Below are 19,033 nucleotides of genomic sequence, written 5' to 3'. Positions count from 1 at the left end.
GATAAGGGGCTAGTATCCAGAATATACAAGGAACTCATGCAACTCAACAACAAAAAAACAAACAACCCAATTGAAAAATGGGCAGAGGACTTGAAGAGACATTTCTCCAAAGAGGACATACAAATGGCAAATAGACATATGAAAAAATGCTCAACATCACTAATCATCAGAGAAATGCAAATCAAAACCACAATGAGATATCACCTCACCCCAGTCAGAATGGCTATCATCAACAAGACAAATAGTAACAAATGTTGGAGAGGCTGTGGAGAAAAAGGAACCCTCATACACTGTTGGTGGGAATGCAGACTGGTGCAGCCGTTATGGAAGGCAGTGTGGAGGTTCCTCAAAGAATTACGAATAGAATTGCCATATGACCCAGCAATCCCTCTCCTGGGTATCTACCCAAAAAATCTGAAAACATTTAGAGATAAAGACACGTGTGCTCCAATGTTCATTGCAGCTTTGTTTACGGTGGCCAAGACATGGAAACAACCAAAATGTCCTTCGATAGATGAATGGATAAAGAAGTTGTGGTATATATACACAATGGAATACTATTTGGCAGTAAGAAAAGATGATATAGGAACATTTGTGACAACATGGATGGATCTTGAGAGAGTAATGCTGAGCGAAACAAGTCAGACAGAAAAAGCAGAGAACCATGTGATTTCACTGATATGTGGTATATAAACCAAAAACAACAAAAGAACAAGACAAACAAATGAGAAACAGAAACTCATAGACACAGACAATAGTTTAGTGGTTGCCAGAGGGTAAGGGGGGCGGGGGGTGGGGGGGGGGAGATGAGGGTAAGGGGATCGAATATATGGTGATGGAAGGAGAACTGACTCTGGGTGATGAACACACAATGGGATTTATAGATGATGTAATACAGAATTGTACACCTGAAATCTATGTAATTTTACTAACAATTGTCACCCCAATAAATTTAATTAAAAAAAAAAAAAAAAAAGAGTAGATGGTACATATGAGGTCTGACAATTAAATTCGCGAACTCATCCTAGAAAAAGTGCTAAATACCTCATCGCTGAATATCACTATGGTCATCTTTGAAGTACTCCCCTTGGGAAAAATTAAAAAAAAAAAAAAAAAAAAAATAATGAAAATACCTCACATTATATTTGTGTGTGGGAGTCAACAGTAACAGCACCCATGAAAGCACTTTCTTATAGGATGCAAGTGTTTCCGAGATATTAACCCCTCTTCGTTCCTGTCTTCTTCTCTTATCTAACATCAGTAAGATTCCTTCCAACTGAGCGGCCAGTGTGCATGGCCACTGTGTTGTGCCAGCTGAGTACCTGAGCAGAGCATACACCTATCTTGTCTCAGGCCCCATCACTGGCGAGGCGAGAGGAGCAAACATCACCGTATGCTTACTGTTGGCAGGCATTCTTTTAGTGCTTTTGTGTACTAGCTCATTTAAACCTCAGGTAAGCATCATGTTCTAGAGGCTACTATGACCCCATTTTACATATGAGGGAACCAAGGCCCAGAGACTATGGCTCGCTGAGGCTACCCAGTGAGTGGAGGGACAGGAGTTCAAACCAGGGTGTCTGCTCCAGAGGCCACTGTATTGCAGCAGTTGCTGACCCTCAGGCCCCTAGGTGCGGACTCATAGAACACCTGCTGGTTCCAGGTTTCAGAGCTGCCTTTACCTTGCAGGTTCTGTGTGCAGCAGCACCTCCAGCCTCCTGTAGGTCAGGGATGTTGTGGGAATTGAGTTAGCATGAACTGAACCCAGGCAGAGCCGATTGAAACTGCTGATGCCATGGATTGGGCACTGTCTTAGGCCACCCCCTCAAAACTTATAGAAAAAGCTGAGTGCTCATGGTCCTGTCCCACACAGAGGTTACCTGAATTTAGGAACTGACACATGGTATTTGTCACGAGCCACATATAAATGTGTCTGACCGTTCCCGCCACCTTGAGAAGCCAGGTGGGTGTCTAAGAAGATGCACCTCACCAATGACCACATTCCCAAGCCTCGGGCTCTCAGAGCCAGTCAGGATTACAGGGGGCACAAGTTCATGTGCTGGATTCTGTTCATCTCAAACCTAACACCCCACTTGGAACGCCCAGTGCGAGCTGCTCACAACCTCCATAGCTGCCCATCCAGTTTCGACAAGTGTGTCATTATATTGAGCCTAAATTTTTCACTGTTTACCTAACTGGTCCATGTCTCTCTTTCATTGTCTACTTCTACCACCAGTGATCCAGCAAGTGTTTTCCCAGCTTTCATTCTCCTAGAGTCTTCTCTCTTTAGACTATGCACCCTGAGATCAGGCCCCTCATCATACTAAGTTCCCACGTCTGGACAAACACAGGTGTGATTTGTTGAGGGATCAGTGGCATCATCACCTCCCTTTGGCAGAGCACTATACTTCTATACATATATAGCCAAACATAAAATTCACCATAGTGGTGTCCTCACCCCACTTGGAACTATTATTGACCTTGCACCAAACCCCCTGGGACTCTCATACACAGTCTTCTGTCATTCCTTATCCAGTGTGTGTGTGTGTGTGTGTGTGTGTGTGTGTGTACATTAAGACATGAGCACAAGCATGATTACCTCTGCTGAATTTTGACTCAGTGGATTCTGATCCATTGCCTATGCTGGTAGAGACCTTTTGCACCTCCATTCTGTTATCTACCATTCAAGCTTCACTCAGATCATTGATCAAATGCAGAACAGGCAGAGGAGGGGACACCAGTCTTTTGAGTCTTAAGTAGATATTAACATATAATTCAATATCAATTCTGTTATTAATTTATCAATAGTATAATGCCAGTCAGAAATGTACCTAACATATATTACCTTTCACTTGATATTTTCAAAATTTTATGTATCATGACCCGAGTCCTAGGGACACAGAGAACCAAGGCTGGAAGAGAATGGTAGGAGGTCATCATGCCAGCATCTATATGAGCACTCACTGTAGGCCAGGTTCTGTACTAAGAACTTTACAGTTATATTCTCCACCACTCTTCTCAATGGGAAAATACTAGGAGACACTGAGACTTTAAGAGGATGCATCAATTTCCTCAGGTCACACAGCTAATGAGTGGCAGAACTGGCACCCACCCCAGGTCTTACTCCAAAGCTCATGATTTTAACACTGCATTGTGCACTCATAAGGAAGGGAGCTTAGTATCTCATGAGGGTCATCAAACTCATGGTCTATAGAAGTGTTTTATTTGGTGGGCTTAGTCTGGCGTTGTTTTTGTTTCCCCCTAGTTAGAGGTGAGCACTTTAGGCAGAGCAGGCACCCTTCCCTACAGCCACCGGCTCACCACTCCCTGTGGTTGACACCTGGCTTGATTTAGGCATTTCCTTTACCTCTCTGACCCCAAGACTTTGAGTCTGCAATCCCTGTGACCTAGGCCAAATCTAAGTAGCTGAATTTGAGATGCAGAAACGGAAGTGGACTATATAAATCATAGAAATAACGATGAGAAAAAGGACTAGAAGAAAGATCATCTGATAATTGGACCCGAGCTTATCCTCTCCAACTTAAACGTCCACTTCGCGATTCTATGTCCACTGTAGCTTGCTTCTGACGCTCTTATCTCCATGCAAGATGATCTCTATTTGCTATATTTAGAGGCTTTTCTAAGAAGTCATCACCTGGAGTGTGATTAGGATCTGAGATCGTCACTCAGGAACAATAGAAATATTTGGGGGATGAGGTTCAGAAAGAGCATGAGGGACCTAGAAATTCAACATATTTGGAATTTCTAATGTGCTACACTTTAACAAAGCGTTACCTATTTCCTTGTTGGAGGAAATGGCTCGCTTTTTAAACAGCCTGCCGGTACACAGTGCTATCCAGAGCTATTAATGCCGTCGATATTTTAGTTATTTGAAACCCATGTGATTAATTCAATGTGTTTGAGACACAGGCAAATTCCAGAAAATGGCACTCTTTTCCAAATTGAGGCACAAATGATTAGAAAGACAAATGTGGCTCCCAGCCTGATCTTATTTCTATCCCATCAGACTGTGTGGGACGTTTCCATGGCAATAGAATCTGGAACCACCAACAGTGACTGGAGGTCAGAACGATCATGCTGTTGCTTCTAATGACCTCCCATGGCTACCACTTCCTTAGGAAAGGCAACTTGGCACAGAGGCAGGAGGTCCAGGAGCCTCACGTCAGGGATAGCCACCACCTAGCTATGCCGTTAACTGTCACTTAATTGTACAAGTTTCAAGTCCTCATCTGCTAAGTGGGAATAGAGACATCCATCTTGCAGGGTTGTTATAAAGATTTAATAATAACATGCTTGTAGAGTTTTGGGGCACCTGCAGCAGCAGCTAGAGTATGTTGCAAGGGCTTCCTGCGCTGCCGTAAGTGTTCTGCTCACCACGCTAAGCATGCATGTGCTGCTTCATTTCTTCCTCGAGGTAATGCCAAAGGAGATATTATCCCCACTACATCAAAGAAAGTTAAGGATAAAAGAGGTTGACTAATGTCCCATGGCTCTGTGACTGCTAAGTGGCAGAGCTGAGATGTGACCAAAATCTGCTGTCTTCAGAGCCTGAACTTTGCCTTCACATAGTGGGTGCTCCTTAAACATGGTGGTGGTGGTGGTGGTGGTGGTGGTGGTGGTGGTGGTGGTGGTGGTGACCATGATGATGAAGAATATGGATAGTAACCCAATAAAGTTCAATCCTCTTAACAGGGCATTCGAGGCCCTTCATAATGTGGCTTCAGCCAGCCTTTCAGGCCACTCACTGCCTTTGTACCCAAGTGGTCTCTCCTAGCCCAGCTGAACGATTCAAAGTCCCCAAATGGGCATTTTCTTTTCTTTTTTTTTTTTGCCTCTCTCTGGGTCTGAACATCTCTTCCCTTCCTCCTCTATCTAATCTGGCATAGACACATCTTTTCTTTAAAGCTCAGTTCCAGTGTCCCCCTCCCCTCTGTCTCATGGCCTTGTGGACAAACCTTTGTTGCAGCCATCAGAATGTTGTCTTACTCTCTTCTACACTTCTCTCCCTACCCGCCCTCGAAGTCAGACTGTGAGTTCCTGTGACATTCGGCTTTGAATCCCCAGTGACACCTAGCAGGGATTTACTAATGATTCCTAGCTACAAACACATCACAGTGTTTCCTCCAACACAGGCTGAGTTCCACATTCCTGGGGCAAGTGGAGTGGTGCGTGGGTCCGGAAGCCCTGCCAGTACTGGTCTGAGTTCTCGCCCACGGCCACGTCCTAATGGCAAGACTCTCGTGACTCCTGAGCATGCCGGGCAGGGAAAATGTCTTTGTTCCCAAATGTATTTGTTACTGGGGCCAACTCAGCTTCAAGAGAACTTCAGCTGAACTCCGTTTTTGCCTTGTGCCTAGGACATCACTCACAGTAAAATTCCCGCAGTCCGATTGTAATACTGGCAATGACACAACAGGGGGGGAAAAAAGCTGGATTATCTGTTTCCAAGAGCAGCTCGCAGTGCTAGCATTTTGGAGAGGAAGAAAGCACCTCTTCTTTGTGAACAGAGAAAATTTAATGTGGCCACAACCCGTATATGTAGTTATTTAAGTTGTTGCTTCCAAAATGGTATCTGCACCTTGGAAAGCCATCAGTTTTTCACCCATAAGGTAGGAAGAGCATCTGAGGAATATAAAGTGGGTAAGAGCACAGGGAAAGCCGTGAACCATCGGGCAGACCTAAGGTGAGATGCGTGGGAACTCACATCCCATCTTGTGAGGAACAGTGCCATCTACTGAAACTTCCTGCTCCCTTTTCTGCTCCAAAGTCTGCAGTCTTGCAGTCAGTTTCATTTCAGCATTTTATTGTGTGGTCTCATTTCTCATTTGATTTACTATTCTATTTGTTATTATGAGGTTTTTCCACCCCTCCTTTCAGAAATCAATTACTATAATTATCCAACTTTGAAGAACTGCTGATTAGGCATCTGCAGAAAATATTTCAGAAAATGCACCACTACATTTCATTTGCATGTTTGAGAGATAGTGAAGGAGAATTAGACTTTTCCTAAATTACTTATTGTGACCTGAATAGAGAAAAAGTATCCTACCAAATGGGATTCTCATTTGCATATTTAATTTGGCTCATTACCATCATAGGATGAGCAGAAGTTCTTCCCTGTACACTAATACGACAGCTTGTGGGGTTTTTGTGAAAGTCAGGCTTATCCACAGAGTTTCCCTGCACTAGGAGAGGAAAGGACAGGCAGCTGTCTACTATGTACCATTGCGTCAGCCATCATTGTGGTAGAATTTGCACAATGCATTCAGGAGCAACCGTTTGGCTGCTAAGATCACCCAAACCATGGGCTTAGTTGTTTTCATTGCAAGTCCATTGCATGGTACAAAATATAGGAAATCAGACATTCTCACAATGGGATGACTGCACCTAGAAAACCATACAGTGTCCAGACTGCACCACCTTGCATCCTGCAAGAGCTGCAAAGATGAGAGACTCATTCATCAAACATATTTTGACCTTGGGCCTGGGAGTGTTTCACATCTCCCCTCACCAGCCCCAGGACCTTAGGAAGTTACACAACTTTCCTGAGTCTCAAACACTTGCAAAATGGGGAGATTTTCATGTGCTTTCACGGGATGTTATGAATGTTGATGAAATAACATTCCTGGCATAGAAGAATGTGTATTCATTTCTGATATGCTCCAGACAGACACTGTCTTGAATACCAAGGTAAAGACAGTAAGGTCCCAGGCTTGAGAAAACAAAATGACTAGAAGACATTTGGTTAGGGATCAAACATTTGTATGCATCAGTTGGATGCTTAAGACAAGTACAGTGGCTGGTTTTTACAGATGCCCCAAACAATCTCCTCTCTCCTGCACACACATGGCACCCACACGTTAGGAGGTGAGGCACACATCCCTTTCCATTGAGCCTAAGCTGAACTTGTGACTTGCTCTGACCAACAGAACACTGTGGAAGCAACGCTGCCTTGCTCTAGGCCTAAGCCTCCAAAAGGCCTGGCATCTACTGCTTTTGTGCCTCTGGGAGCCCTGAGCTGCTATATGGCCTTTTGAAGAATCCACTTGCAGGGACACAGGAAGAGGCCAGATGGAGAGGGCTCCATGGAGGAGAACTCGGGATCCTACCAACATCTCGCAACAAGGCCCCAGACATCTGACCCACTTGAGCCAGCCCAGGAGCCCCGTGTCACTTGGGCAGCCTTGTGAGGTACCCCCTCGATGAATAAAGACGCCAACTTTGATGCTCCAGCCCAGCCAACACCATGTGGAGCAGAGACGAGCTGTCCCTGCTGTGCCTGATCCTGACCCACAGAAACATGAGAATGACTGGTCACTGCTAACTTGGCAGCAGTTTGTCACACCGCAGGGGATAACTAAAGGAGCACTCTAACCCATTTTATCCCTGTCTACTGATATGCCATAAATGTCAAAAAATATAGAGTGCATTCATTTCACTATGAGATGTGTCCTTAGTCATTGGTTTGAAACGTCACTTCATCATCACTTTCCAGCAGAAGAACAGGAACCAGAAAAAGGATTTAGTTACAAAGGGACATGTAAACATGGGACCTAGATAGTCCTTTTTTTCACTCCTATAACAAATACTACAGAATTTCCTTAGTGAAAACAGTACCCTGGGGGGATGAGTGAGAAGAGGGAAGGGAGTAAGAAGCATAAGTTGTCAGGTACAGGATGTAAAGTACAGCATAGGAAATATAGTCAATGATATGGTGATGCCTATATATGGTGTCAGGTGGGTACTAGACTTATGGGGTGATCACTTCATAAGTTATATAAATACCTAACCACTATGTTGTATATCTGAACTGTAATTAATTTTTTTAATGGAATAAAAAGAGAAACAGTACCCTTCCCTACAAATCAAGGCTTTTTCTCTTTCACTCCATTTCCCTCGCTGATGTCGGAAAGTTTGCAATATTTTCACTAGGTCAGTGTCATTTCCAGGCTGTGATTAATAATGTCACTAGTTGTCATTTCTTCCTAAAACATATCACCTCCTTTTTAACTCCCAGACAAAGCAAAGCCAGAGCCATGCCTCCTCACCCCCATTCTCTCTACAGAAGCCCTGCTGTGCATTCAAAAGGCCAGAGGACCTGTCACTGGGTAGGACCACATTTAACACCAAGCCCACAACTGGGAATCCTCAAAAGTCACTTAAAATATCTGAGCCTCCATATCCCTCCTGGTTAAAATGAGGACTATAATCCTCCCAAAGAAACTTCTAGGAGGATAAATAAAGGTTAAAGTGCCCAGCGCTATGCCTGGTACATAGGAGGTGCTCAGTTCAATTCATTTCCTTTCCTCTGCTGTAGATAAATCTAAAGTGTGCATTTTCCAGGTTTTCCTCAACTCTTCTGGTTTCTTTCTTGAACTTTTAAAGTACTTATTCTCCAAGCTGAGAGTACTTTTTCAGGATTTGCCTCATTCTGTTGCTCAGTGTTGTCAGCCATAACAGTCTGCCACCCTGAAATGAAGCCTTAATTCTACCAGGTCAGAAACTGGGAGTCACCTTTGCATCTGCCCTTTTCCCACTCATTGTACCCCATTCATCTCAGGGTCCTGTGATTCTGTCTCTGAATATGTCTCTTGACTCCTTTCTCTTCACTCTTTCTAACAAACACCTTTATCGAGCTACCACCATGTGTCACTTGGACTGCAGACATGGCTTCCTGACTGCTGTCCCCTTACCTCTTCCATACAGCCTCATTCCAAAGCTATTCTCCACGCTGTACCCAGAGATATATTTTACACGAAAACCTGATAGTGTCATCCTCCACTCACTTGAGAAAGGCGGCTTGTTGCCCCAGGGATAAAACCCCACCCCAGACAGGGCTCACCTTCTTCCTCTGTCTGCCCCAACCTGCACATTTCCCACTCTCCCCGGGCGCCCCGAGCCCCAGCTGCCTGCAGCAGTCTCATTCACACCTAGTTAACTGTCACTCATCTTTCATGGCTCCGCTGAAATGTCACCATCTAAGAGATGGCTTCCCTGACCTCCACCCCTTCATCTAAATTAGACTTAATTAAGACTTTCCTCCACCTGGATTCCCATTATTCTCTCTCAGCACCCTAGTTTTTTCCTCTTAATACCACTTGTCACAATTTGTAATTGGACACTTATTTGTGAGCTTATTTATTCAATCTGCACCGTAACCACCTGCCAGACCCCACCACGGAGGCAGGCTCCGTGGACAGTGCTCATCTAGGTTAGCCCTGCATGCCTTGCACAGAGCTCCAAGTCAGGGTCATGGCCAGCACCCATGGAAATACATGAAGAGCAAAGAACTCCTCGTCCCTGCAATTCTTGGGGCTGTCCATAGCCCTGGCATTGGCCTCATGAAGGTTAAATATTTTCAGTTGTTTTTTGTTTGGCTATTGTTTTTAGAAGATTACTTCACCAATAGAAGTGATCTGTTTTGAATGACCTTGGAAGGTGGGCAGAATTTAGTCAAGGGTCTCAGACACATTGACCATCCTCAACAGGATGTACTTCATAAGGGTGGCTCTGCTAATGGAGGACTGAGGGCAAAAGCAGAAAGAAAAACTTAGCGTCTGACCAGAGGAGCTTCAAAGATCACTCATGTGCAAAAGACACATATGTGTGTTCATTAGCAGGTACCTGGGGGTGATCGCCATGGTACAGCCGAGGCAGCAGTCTCACCATGATGCAGAGGACCCCAGGATGCATGATGACAGCATCTCCTTCATCCATCCTGCAAGAGAGGGAAGCAGGACATCAGCCTTGAGCCTTTTGCTTTTCATAGAATTTTCTGGATCTTTCTAAGATAGGCCACAATACACATCCTCAGTCTACTACTTATTATCTCTATGACCTTCAGCTAATTGATCTGAGCCTAATTGTCCCCACTTGTACCATGTTTCCCCAAAAATAAGACCTAACCGGACAATCCGTTCTAATGCATCTTTTGGAGCAAAAATTAATATAAGATCTGGTCTTATTTTACTATAATATAAGACCAGGTCTTATATAACATAATATAACATAATATGTAATATAATATAATACCAGGTATAATATAATACCGGGTGTAATATAATATAATATAATACTGTACTTTCTTCACAGACCTATAGAGTAATGCTTCTGTGCACCAAAGCTCAGAGCCTGGCACATAGTTGGTGCTAAATGACAGTCAATTCCCTGGTCCTTTTCTCCATATATGTGGGAGATGGCAAAGCACTCATTTTATGTTACACACACACACACACACACCCCACAAGGGCTTCTAGATCTCTTCAAGTTGCTATAAGCACAATCTACCCTGTCCTAGCCACTGAATGCAACTAAAAACCCAGACAGAATGCATGAGCAGCTCACTGAGACTCTGAAAAATAAATGATAGCAGAGAAAGAAACCAAACCCAAAGTACCATACAACTGGCAATGAGTTTCCTGGGGCATCTCTCTCTGGCATCCCCTGGTATGGGCTTCACAGAACTGTGCACCAGGCATGGACAGTACACACAGAGCTACAAGAGAAGGCCTCTACTTCTGGTGTGAGGAGCAGCAAAGGAGGCTCCAAGTTACAGAACATGAAGGAGAACCCCTGAGATTTTCTTTGTTGGGCATCTCCATTCTTCCTCATCCTGGCCTCCAGGCAACCCCATAGCAGAAGTGGTGGCTAGGCAGGCATCTGAAATTCATGGAGAGTAGAATTCTATTCTCAGACCAGATGAACTGTGGTCCCAAAAGTGTAGGCAAAATCCCCTTGCTTTTGTCTCTCTGTTTCCTCTACTTGTTTGGCCCCAGAGACAGGTGCTATTGTGGGAAGTGTGTGGCAGAGCAGGGAAACAAAGCCACGACTTTCTAGACAGAAGAAAAGGAAAGGGTGCCTGAGAGCTAGACATTGTTGAGGAGATGATGATGAGGACGAGGCTTAAGAAAGTGAGATGACTAAGTTGTTTATCAAATTCTGGGCTCAATTCTGAGCTGCACGTGTGTGGATCTGACCCTAAACCACATTCCAAAGACTTTGAGATGTGAACTCTGTGGTAGACCACCACCCAAGACTGGCTACTGCATGGGGCAAGTGGGGACAGAGAGCAACACCCTGCAAAGTCTTTGAAAACTGAACTAATACAGGATGTGGGTAATAACTCGTGGCCTGAACCCTAACTGGGTTGACTGCTTACTAAAACAAAATAATCAACATTCTCCAGAAGATGTTAACAAGATCCAGAGCTCATAACATTCAAAATGTTCAGGATACAATCTGAAATCACTCAGCATGGAATAAATGAGGGAAACCTTAATATCTCACTCAGAAAACAGTAATCAACAGATGCCAAGTCTGAGATAACACAGATGTTGAATTATCAGATAAAAACTTTAAAACAGCTCTTATTAACCAAACTCCAAGAAATAAGGGTGAATACTTTTGAAATGAATGAAAAACTAGAAAGTGTCGGTAAAGAAATGGAATCATAAAAAAGAATCAAATGACATTTTAAGAACAGAAAAATATAATAACTGAAATTTTAAAATCTCACTGAATTAGAACAATGGAAGAATGAGATGAGAGAAGAGAGAATCCATGAATTTGAAGATAGATCAGTAGAAATTGCCCAATCTGAACAAAAAATGAAGAGACTCAAGGTCATATGTCACAATACCATAGGCTCTAACTAATATTCCTGTTGTTAAAATAAAAGTATTCGGAAAGTTTTTTAGTCATTATTTCTTCAAATTTGGTGAAATATATAACCTTAAAGATTCGAGAAGCTTAGCAGAACCCAAACAAAAGCAATAAAACAAATCCATGCCCAGGTACATCATAATCTACTACTGAATCCTAATGACAATGAAAAAAATATTTATTGAATCATCTATCAAAGGACACTTTGGTTGTTTCCATGTCTTGGCCAATGTATATAAAGCTACAATGAACATTGGAGTACACATATCTTTATGGATAAATGCTTTCAGATTTTGGGGGTTTTTACCCCAAAAGGAGAGGTATTGCTGGGTCATATGGTAATTCTATTCTTAATTTTCTGAGGAACCTCCACACTGCCTTCCATAGTGGCTGCACCAATCTGCATTCCCACCAACAGTGTATGAGGGTTCCTTTTTCTCCACAGCCTCTCCAACACTTGTTATTATTTGTCTTATTGATGATAGCCATTCTGACTGGGGTGAGATGATATCTCATTGTGGTTTTGATTTGCATTTCTCTGATGATTAGTGATGACTGGATAAAGAAGATATATATATATATATATATATATATATATATATATATATATATATATATATATATATGGCACACACACACACAATGGAATACTACTCTGCCATAAGAAAAGATGAAATAGTATCATTTGCAACAAAATGGATGGATCTTCAGATTATTATGCTAAGCAAAATAAGTCATACAGAAAAAGTCAAAAACCACACGATTTCATTGATATGTGGGATATAAAACTGAAAGCAACAACAACAACAAAAAAAACAAGAGAAACAAAGGAACAAAAATTCATAAACATAGACAATAGTTTAGTGGTTACTAGAGGGTAAGGGGTGGTGGGGGGTGGTAGATGAGGGTAAACAGGGTCAAATATATGGTGATAGAAGGCGAACTGACTCTGGGAGGTCAACACAAAATGTGATACATAGATGATGTTTTATAGAATTGAAACCTATGTAATTTTTGAAATTGAAACCTAAGTAATTTTACTAACCATGTACACTTGCAACCTATGTAATATTACTAACCACTGTCACCCCAATACATTTTAATTTTTAAAAAGAAGAAAATAATAATCTTGAAAGCAGCCAGAGAAAAATAACACGTTATACATAAGGAAACAATTTGAACGACTGTGGATTCTCTGAGAAATCGCAAAACAGGGAAACATTTTTAAAGTGCTGAAAAGAAATGCACAGAATTCCATATCTCAAAAATATCTTTAAAGAATGAAGGCAAAAATAAATACCATATATTCCCAGATGAAGGAAAACAAAGGGAATTTCTTATCATCAGATTTTCTCTATAATTAATACTTAAAGAAGTTCTTCACTTGAGAAGGAAATAATAATAGGAGGAAACTTGGTATTTCAGGAATGATGAGAACAAGAGAAACAATAAATAAATGGATAAGTATTATAGACTATTTTTTCTTTTAAGTTCTTAAAATATGTATAATGATTGAAAGCAAATTGTGTTAGGTGTAATCCACATGACAACTACAACAGAAATAAGGGAGGACAAAGGGACCTGCATAGAGGTAAGGTTTCTATATTCCACTTGAAGTAGCAAAACGTTAATTCTAAGTAGGCTGTTAAAAGTTAAGTATATATATTATAATCCTCAGTGCAAGTACTAAAGGAACTAAACAAAGAGATAGTAAAAAATTTAATAAATTTAAAAAGAATACTAAAATATATTCAAGCAATCCACAGAAAAGATAGGAAAGAGAAATAGAGGAACAAAAAAAGAGATAACAAAAACAAATAATAAGGTGGTAGACCTAAACCCAAACACACCAAAAATTACATTTAAAAAATGGTCTAGAGGAAATCCAAGATGGCAGAATAGATAAACACTGTGCTTGCCTCATCCCATGAACACATCAAAATGACAACTAAATTATGAAACAATCAGCCTGAAGAACCATCTGATGTTTAGCTGAACAGAAGTTTTATAACTAAGGATATAAAGAAGAAGCCACATTGAGACTAGTAGGAGGGGCGGAGATGCAAAATTAGCTGCTCCTACACGTATGTGAGATGATTGAAAATCAGGAGAGATATGTTGGAGACAGAGGTTCCTCACGAAGGAGTGAGGGACCCAGCCCCCCACATCAGGCCCTCCAGCCTGGAGTACTGGTGCTAGGAAGAGGAGCCCTCATAACTTCTGGTTGTAACTTCTCGGTGGGATGGAAGGCTGCAGGAAATGCAGACATCCTCTGAAAGGGCCCACAAAAGCACTCACCCTAGGCTCTGGCAGAGGGACAGTGACTCTGGGGGTGTCGAAGACATATGGGGAGACACTGAGTTGTGTAACTTCAGGGCAAGGACTGGAGGAACAGTCCCCATTTTCCCTGTGTGGCATCCTTCCCCCATGCAGCTGGCAGGCGGGCACCGTTTCTTGTGTTGAGCCCACCACCCCCACACCAATCTGAATCTAATTAGTCTGGTGAGCTTCACTTCTCCACCCTGCTGACTCACTGAGACCCTGTCTCACCCAACTGCAGGAGGCTTTATTAGCTGCTGAACCTTATCAGAGCCATCAGGTAGCAGCAGGCCTTGGAGTGTCCTGGCTTTTTGTGGAGCTACCCCAGGCCCAGTACTGGTGCAAGCTGTCCTCGGTTCCCAGCATGGCCTCTCCCACACACCTCCAGGTCCAGCACAGGCAATGACCAACTTTGGATTGCTTTGTAGCTCCTACCAGGTACTCTCCATCCAGACACAAGTAGTGGCTAAGTTGGGCATGTACCAGAGCCCCTCCCAAGAGGCCCCAGAACCAATATACTTGGAGGTTGGCTTCAGATCACAGCAGAGTACCAGCCAATTAGCCCACGAGTGGCACAGACAAAGGACAGTCTCAACAATCACCAGAGCCCACTGGGGCAAATCTCACTCAGTGGGATAAGCCTCTGCACAGTAGTCCATAAGCTGTGGATGTGAGCAAAACCCACAGCCAGTCAGTCACTGACTTCCCAACAGCAATCAAGGCTCAATTATAACATGAGGATACACACAATGCACACAAGGGACACTCCCAGAGGACCCAGCTCAGGTGACCAGGGAGACTGTGCCACTGCACCCCACAGGACACCTACTGCTTAAGACCACCTGGCAAGACTAGAAGACATAGCAACCCTACCTAATACATAGAAACAAACAAAGAAAAGCAGCCAAAATGAGGAAACAAAGGAATATGTCCCAAATGAAAGAACATGAGAAAACTCCAGAAAAAGAGCTAAACAAAATGGAGGCAAGCAACTTCCCAGATACAGAGATCAAAACAATGGTTAATGAGGATGCTCAAGAAACTTAGTGAGAAGTTCAACAAGATATAACAAGCATAAAAAAGGACATGGAAAACATTTTTTTAAAAAAAGTCAGGATTTCCGGAAAAATGGCGGCGTGAGGTGAGCCTCTGTAAAGCTCCCCTGGAATTTACAAAGAATTGAACAACAAAAACTCCACAAAGGACTCCCTGCACAGCAGACAGGCAAGACGAAGAGGCCCACTACCGACTGAAATCACCTACAGGTGGGAGATTCGCGCGAGTGGAGGGAGGAGGAAAGGGAGAAGTATGCGAAGACGGAGCCCCGCGGGCGCAGGACGCAGACCTAGCTCAGTGCGCTGAGCTCGCTGCTTCCCAGAACTACCACAGCTGTGGGAGATCGGACTGCTAGGGTTCCGCCAGGGCTCCACAGGGCTGAGGGGACAGCATATAACACAGCTGAACCCAACGCTCATGGCAGAGACCTCGGAGAAAAGACTGAGGGAAAAAGGCTGAAAACGATGGTTTAAGCCCTCGCTGCCGAGCAGAGAATGGAGCCTTAGGCACTGAGGCTAGCCGCCCCCTCCCTACCCTCCCAGAGCTCGCCCCGCTCCACCTGCCTAGTGCTAGAAGCAAAACAGTAGCAGTGTCAGATCAAAACAACAGAAAATTTGCTGTTTTGAGAACTGTGGACCACAGACACAAATTCACAGCCCAACTAGTTCCCGCAAAGGGGAGGGAGCTGTGGAAGCAGGACCGGCTATGGTGGTGGTTGCCACCATTGCTCTGGGCCAACTCTCACAACTCACTCTGCCCCTGACCCCACCTATCTGGGCGGATCCCTGCAGGAGTAAACAGAACTGCTGGAACATATGGGCTCTGAACCAGGAGCTGGAAGAGCTTTGGAACATCAAAAGCTCTCCGCATACCCACCGGGACACTGCGCCCTGTGACCTAGACGAACTATTAACAGAGGAGAAGCCCGTCTCCCAGGGAATCCCCCCATTGTGTGAGAAGCAGGAATAGTGCAGAGAAAACATAGCACTACCGTGTGGGAGAAGAAAAATAAATTGCAGTTGGAGAAATAATAAAACATTCTACCAACAAGTACTGGAAAACAAAAGAAAGACCTCTTCCTATCAACCTGTTGCAGAAGTCACTCCTGTAGATGTCTAGGAAGAGAAATACTAAACCAGTAACCGCCATGAATAACCAAGGCAACAAAATGGCTCAGAAAGAAAGTGAAAAATCTCCAGAGAAGGCACTTAAAGATACAGAAATATGTGACTTAAATGACAGAGAATTCAAGATTGCAGTTCTGAAAAAACTCAACGAGATACAAGAAAACACAGATAGGCAGTTAAATGAACTCAGAAACTCAATCAAAGAACAGCATGAGCATTTTACGAAAGAGATTGAAATCTTAAAAAAGAACCAAATAGAATTTCTGGAGATTAAGAACTCAATAGAAGAAATTAAGAATGAAATAACCAGCTTAGGTAGTAGAGCTGACCAGATGGAGGAAAGAATCAGTGACATCGAAGATAGAAACCTGGAAATGACACAGATGGAAGAAAAAGAGACTTGAGACTTAAAAGAAATGAAAGAACCCTACAAGAACTTTCTGACTCTATCAGAAAGAGCAATATCACTTCCGGAAAAATGGCAGCGTGAGGTGAGCCTCTGTAAAGCTCCCCTGGAATTTACAAAGAATCGAACAACAAAAACTCCACAAAGGACTCCCTGCACAGCAGACAGGCAAGACGAAGAGGCCCACTACCGACTGAAACCATCTACAGGTGGGAGATTCGCGGGAGTGGGGGGGGGAGGAAAGGGAGAAGTGTGCGGAGAAGGAACCGCTGGGGCGCAAGACACAGACCTAGCTCAGTGCGCCGAGCTCGCTGCTTCCCAGAACTACCACAGCGGCGGGAGATCGGACTGCTAGGGTTCCGCCAGGGCTCCACAGGGCTGAGGGGACAGCATATAACACGGCTGAACCCAACGCTCACGGCAGAGACCTCGGAGAAAAGACTGAGGGAAAAAGGCTGAAAACGGTGGTTTAAGCCCTCACTGCCGAGCAGAGAACGGAGCCTTAGGCACTGAGACTAGCCACCCCCTCCCTCCCTTCCCAGAGCTCGCCCCGCCCCCGCCTGCCCGGTTCTAGAAGCAAAACAGTAGCAGTGTCAAATCAAAACAACAGAAAATTTGCTGTTTTGAGAACTGTGGGCCGCAAACACAAATTCACAGCCCAACTAGTTCCAGCAAAGGGGAGAGAGCTGTGGAAGCAGGACCGGCTGTGGTGGTGGTCGCCGCCATTGCTCAGGGCCACCTCTCACAACTCACCCCGCACTTGGCCCCACCTATCTGGGTGGATCCCTGCAGGAGTAAACAGAATTGCTGAAATATACGGGCTCTGAATCAGGAGCTGGAAGAGCTTTGGAACATCAAAAGCTCTCCACATACCCACCGGGACACTGCGCCCTGTGACCTAGACGAACTATTAACAGAGGAGAAGCCCGTCTCCCAGGGAATCCCCCCCATTGGGTGAGAAGTTGGAATAGTGCAGAGAAAACATAGCACTACCGTGTGGGAGAAGAAAAATAAGTTGCAGTTGGAGAAATAATAAAACATTCTACCAACAAGTACTGGCAAAAAAAAAGGAAGACCGCTTTCTATCAACCTGTTGCAGAAGTCACTCCTGTAGATGTCTAGGAAGAGAAATAGTAAACAAGTAACCGCCATGAATAACCAAGGCAACAAGATAGCTCAGAAAGAAAGTGAAAAATCTCCAGAGAAGGCACTTAAAGATACAGAAATATATGACTTAAATGACAGAGAATTCAAGATTGCAGTTCTGAAAAGACTCAACGAGATACAAGAAAACACAGATAGGAAGTTAAATGAACTCAGAAACTCAATCAAAGAACAGCATGAGCATTTTACGAAAGAGATTGAAATCTTAAAAAAGAACCAAATAGAATTTCTGGAGATTAAGAACTCAATAGAAGAAATTAAGAATGAAATAACCAGCTTAGGTAGTAGAGTTGACCAGATGGAGCTAAGAATCAGTGACATCGAAGATAGAAACCTGGAAATGACACAAATAGAAGAAGAAAGAGACTTGAGACTTAAAAGAAATGAAAGAACTCTACAAGGACTTTCTGACTCCATCAGAAAGAGCAATATAAGAATAATGGGCATACCAGAAGGAGAAGAAAGAGAGAAGGAACAGAGAATATATTCAAACAAATTGTCGATGAGAACTTCCCAAATTTGTGGACAGAACTGGACCCTCGAATCCAAGAAGCAAATAGAACACCTAGTTACCTCAATCCCAACAGGCCTTCTCCAAGGCACATTGTATTGAAGCTGTCTAAAATCAACGACAAAGAAAGAATCCTCAAGGCAGCCAGGGAAAAGAAGACGGTAACTTACAAAGGAAAGCCCATTAGATTATCATCAGATTTTTCAGCAGAAACTCTACAAGCCAGGAGGAGTGGAACCAAATATTCAAACTATTGAAAGAGAGAAATCATGAGCCAAGAATAATATATCCAGCAAAGATATCCTTTAGATATGAAGGAGGAATAAAGACCTTTCCAGACATACAGAAGCTGAGGAATTTTCTAATACACGACCTGCACTACAAGAAATACTAAAGGAGGCTATTCGACCACCATCAACAGGGACAATTTGTGGCAACCAAAACTCAAAAAGGGGAGAGTAAAGGCCTGAACCGAATATGGGAATGGAGAAAGTAAGCGTGCTGAAGAAAATGGAATACTCTAAATATCAAACTTTCTTTTACATAAACTTAAGGGTAACCACTCAAAATAAATCCAGAACTGAAATATATACTGAAATAAAAGAAGAAACAGAGGGAAACATCATAGAATACCACCACACAGAAATAATAGACAACAACAAAAAGGCAAAGAAACAATGGAGACACAGCCTTACCAGAAAACTAAAGATAGAATGACAGGAAATCCTCACATATCAATAATCACCCTAAATGTAAATGGACTGAACTCAC

At 43.3% G+C, this 19,033-nt stretch overlaps 1 protein-coding gene across 4 annotated transcripts in view; it reads right to left on the bottom strand.

Annotated features, from left to right (window-relative positions):
• The window catches only part of WDFY4 (WDFY family member 4), a 324,112-nt gene that overhangs the window by 220,801 nt on the left and 84,278 nt on the right, over positions 1–19,033 (bottom strand). For all 4 annotated transcript variants that reach the window (XM_074337248.1, XM_074337250.1, XM_019730128.2 and 1 more), the window contains one exon: positions 9,643–9,736. In XM_074337248.1, coding sequence (XP_074193349.1) covers positions 9,643–9,736 — 94 coding nt within the window. The remainder of the gene's footprint in view (positions 1–9,642; positions 9,737–19,033) is intronic.

This window comes from Rhinolophus sinicus, linkage group LG07, assembly GCF_036562045.2.
Source record: "Rhinolophus sinicus isolate RSC01 linkage group LG07, ASM3656204v1, whole genome shotgun sequence".
NCBI classification, from domain to species: domain Eukaryota; kingdom Metazoa; phylum Chordata; class Mammalia; order Chiroptera; family Rhinolophidae; genus Rhinolophus; species Rhinolophus sinicus.
This window is presented reverse-complemented; position numbering and strand designations above follow the sequence as displayed.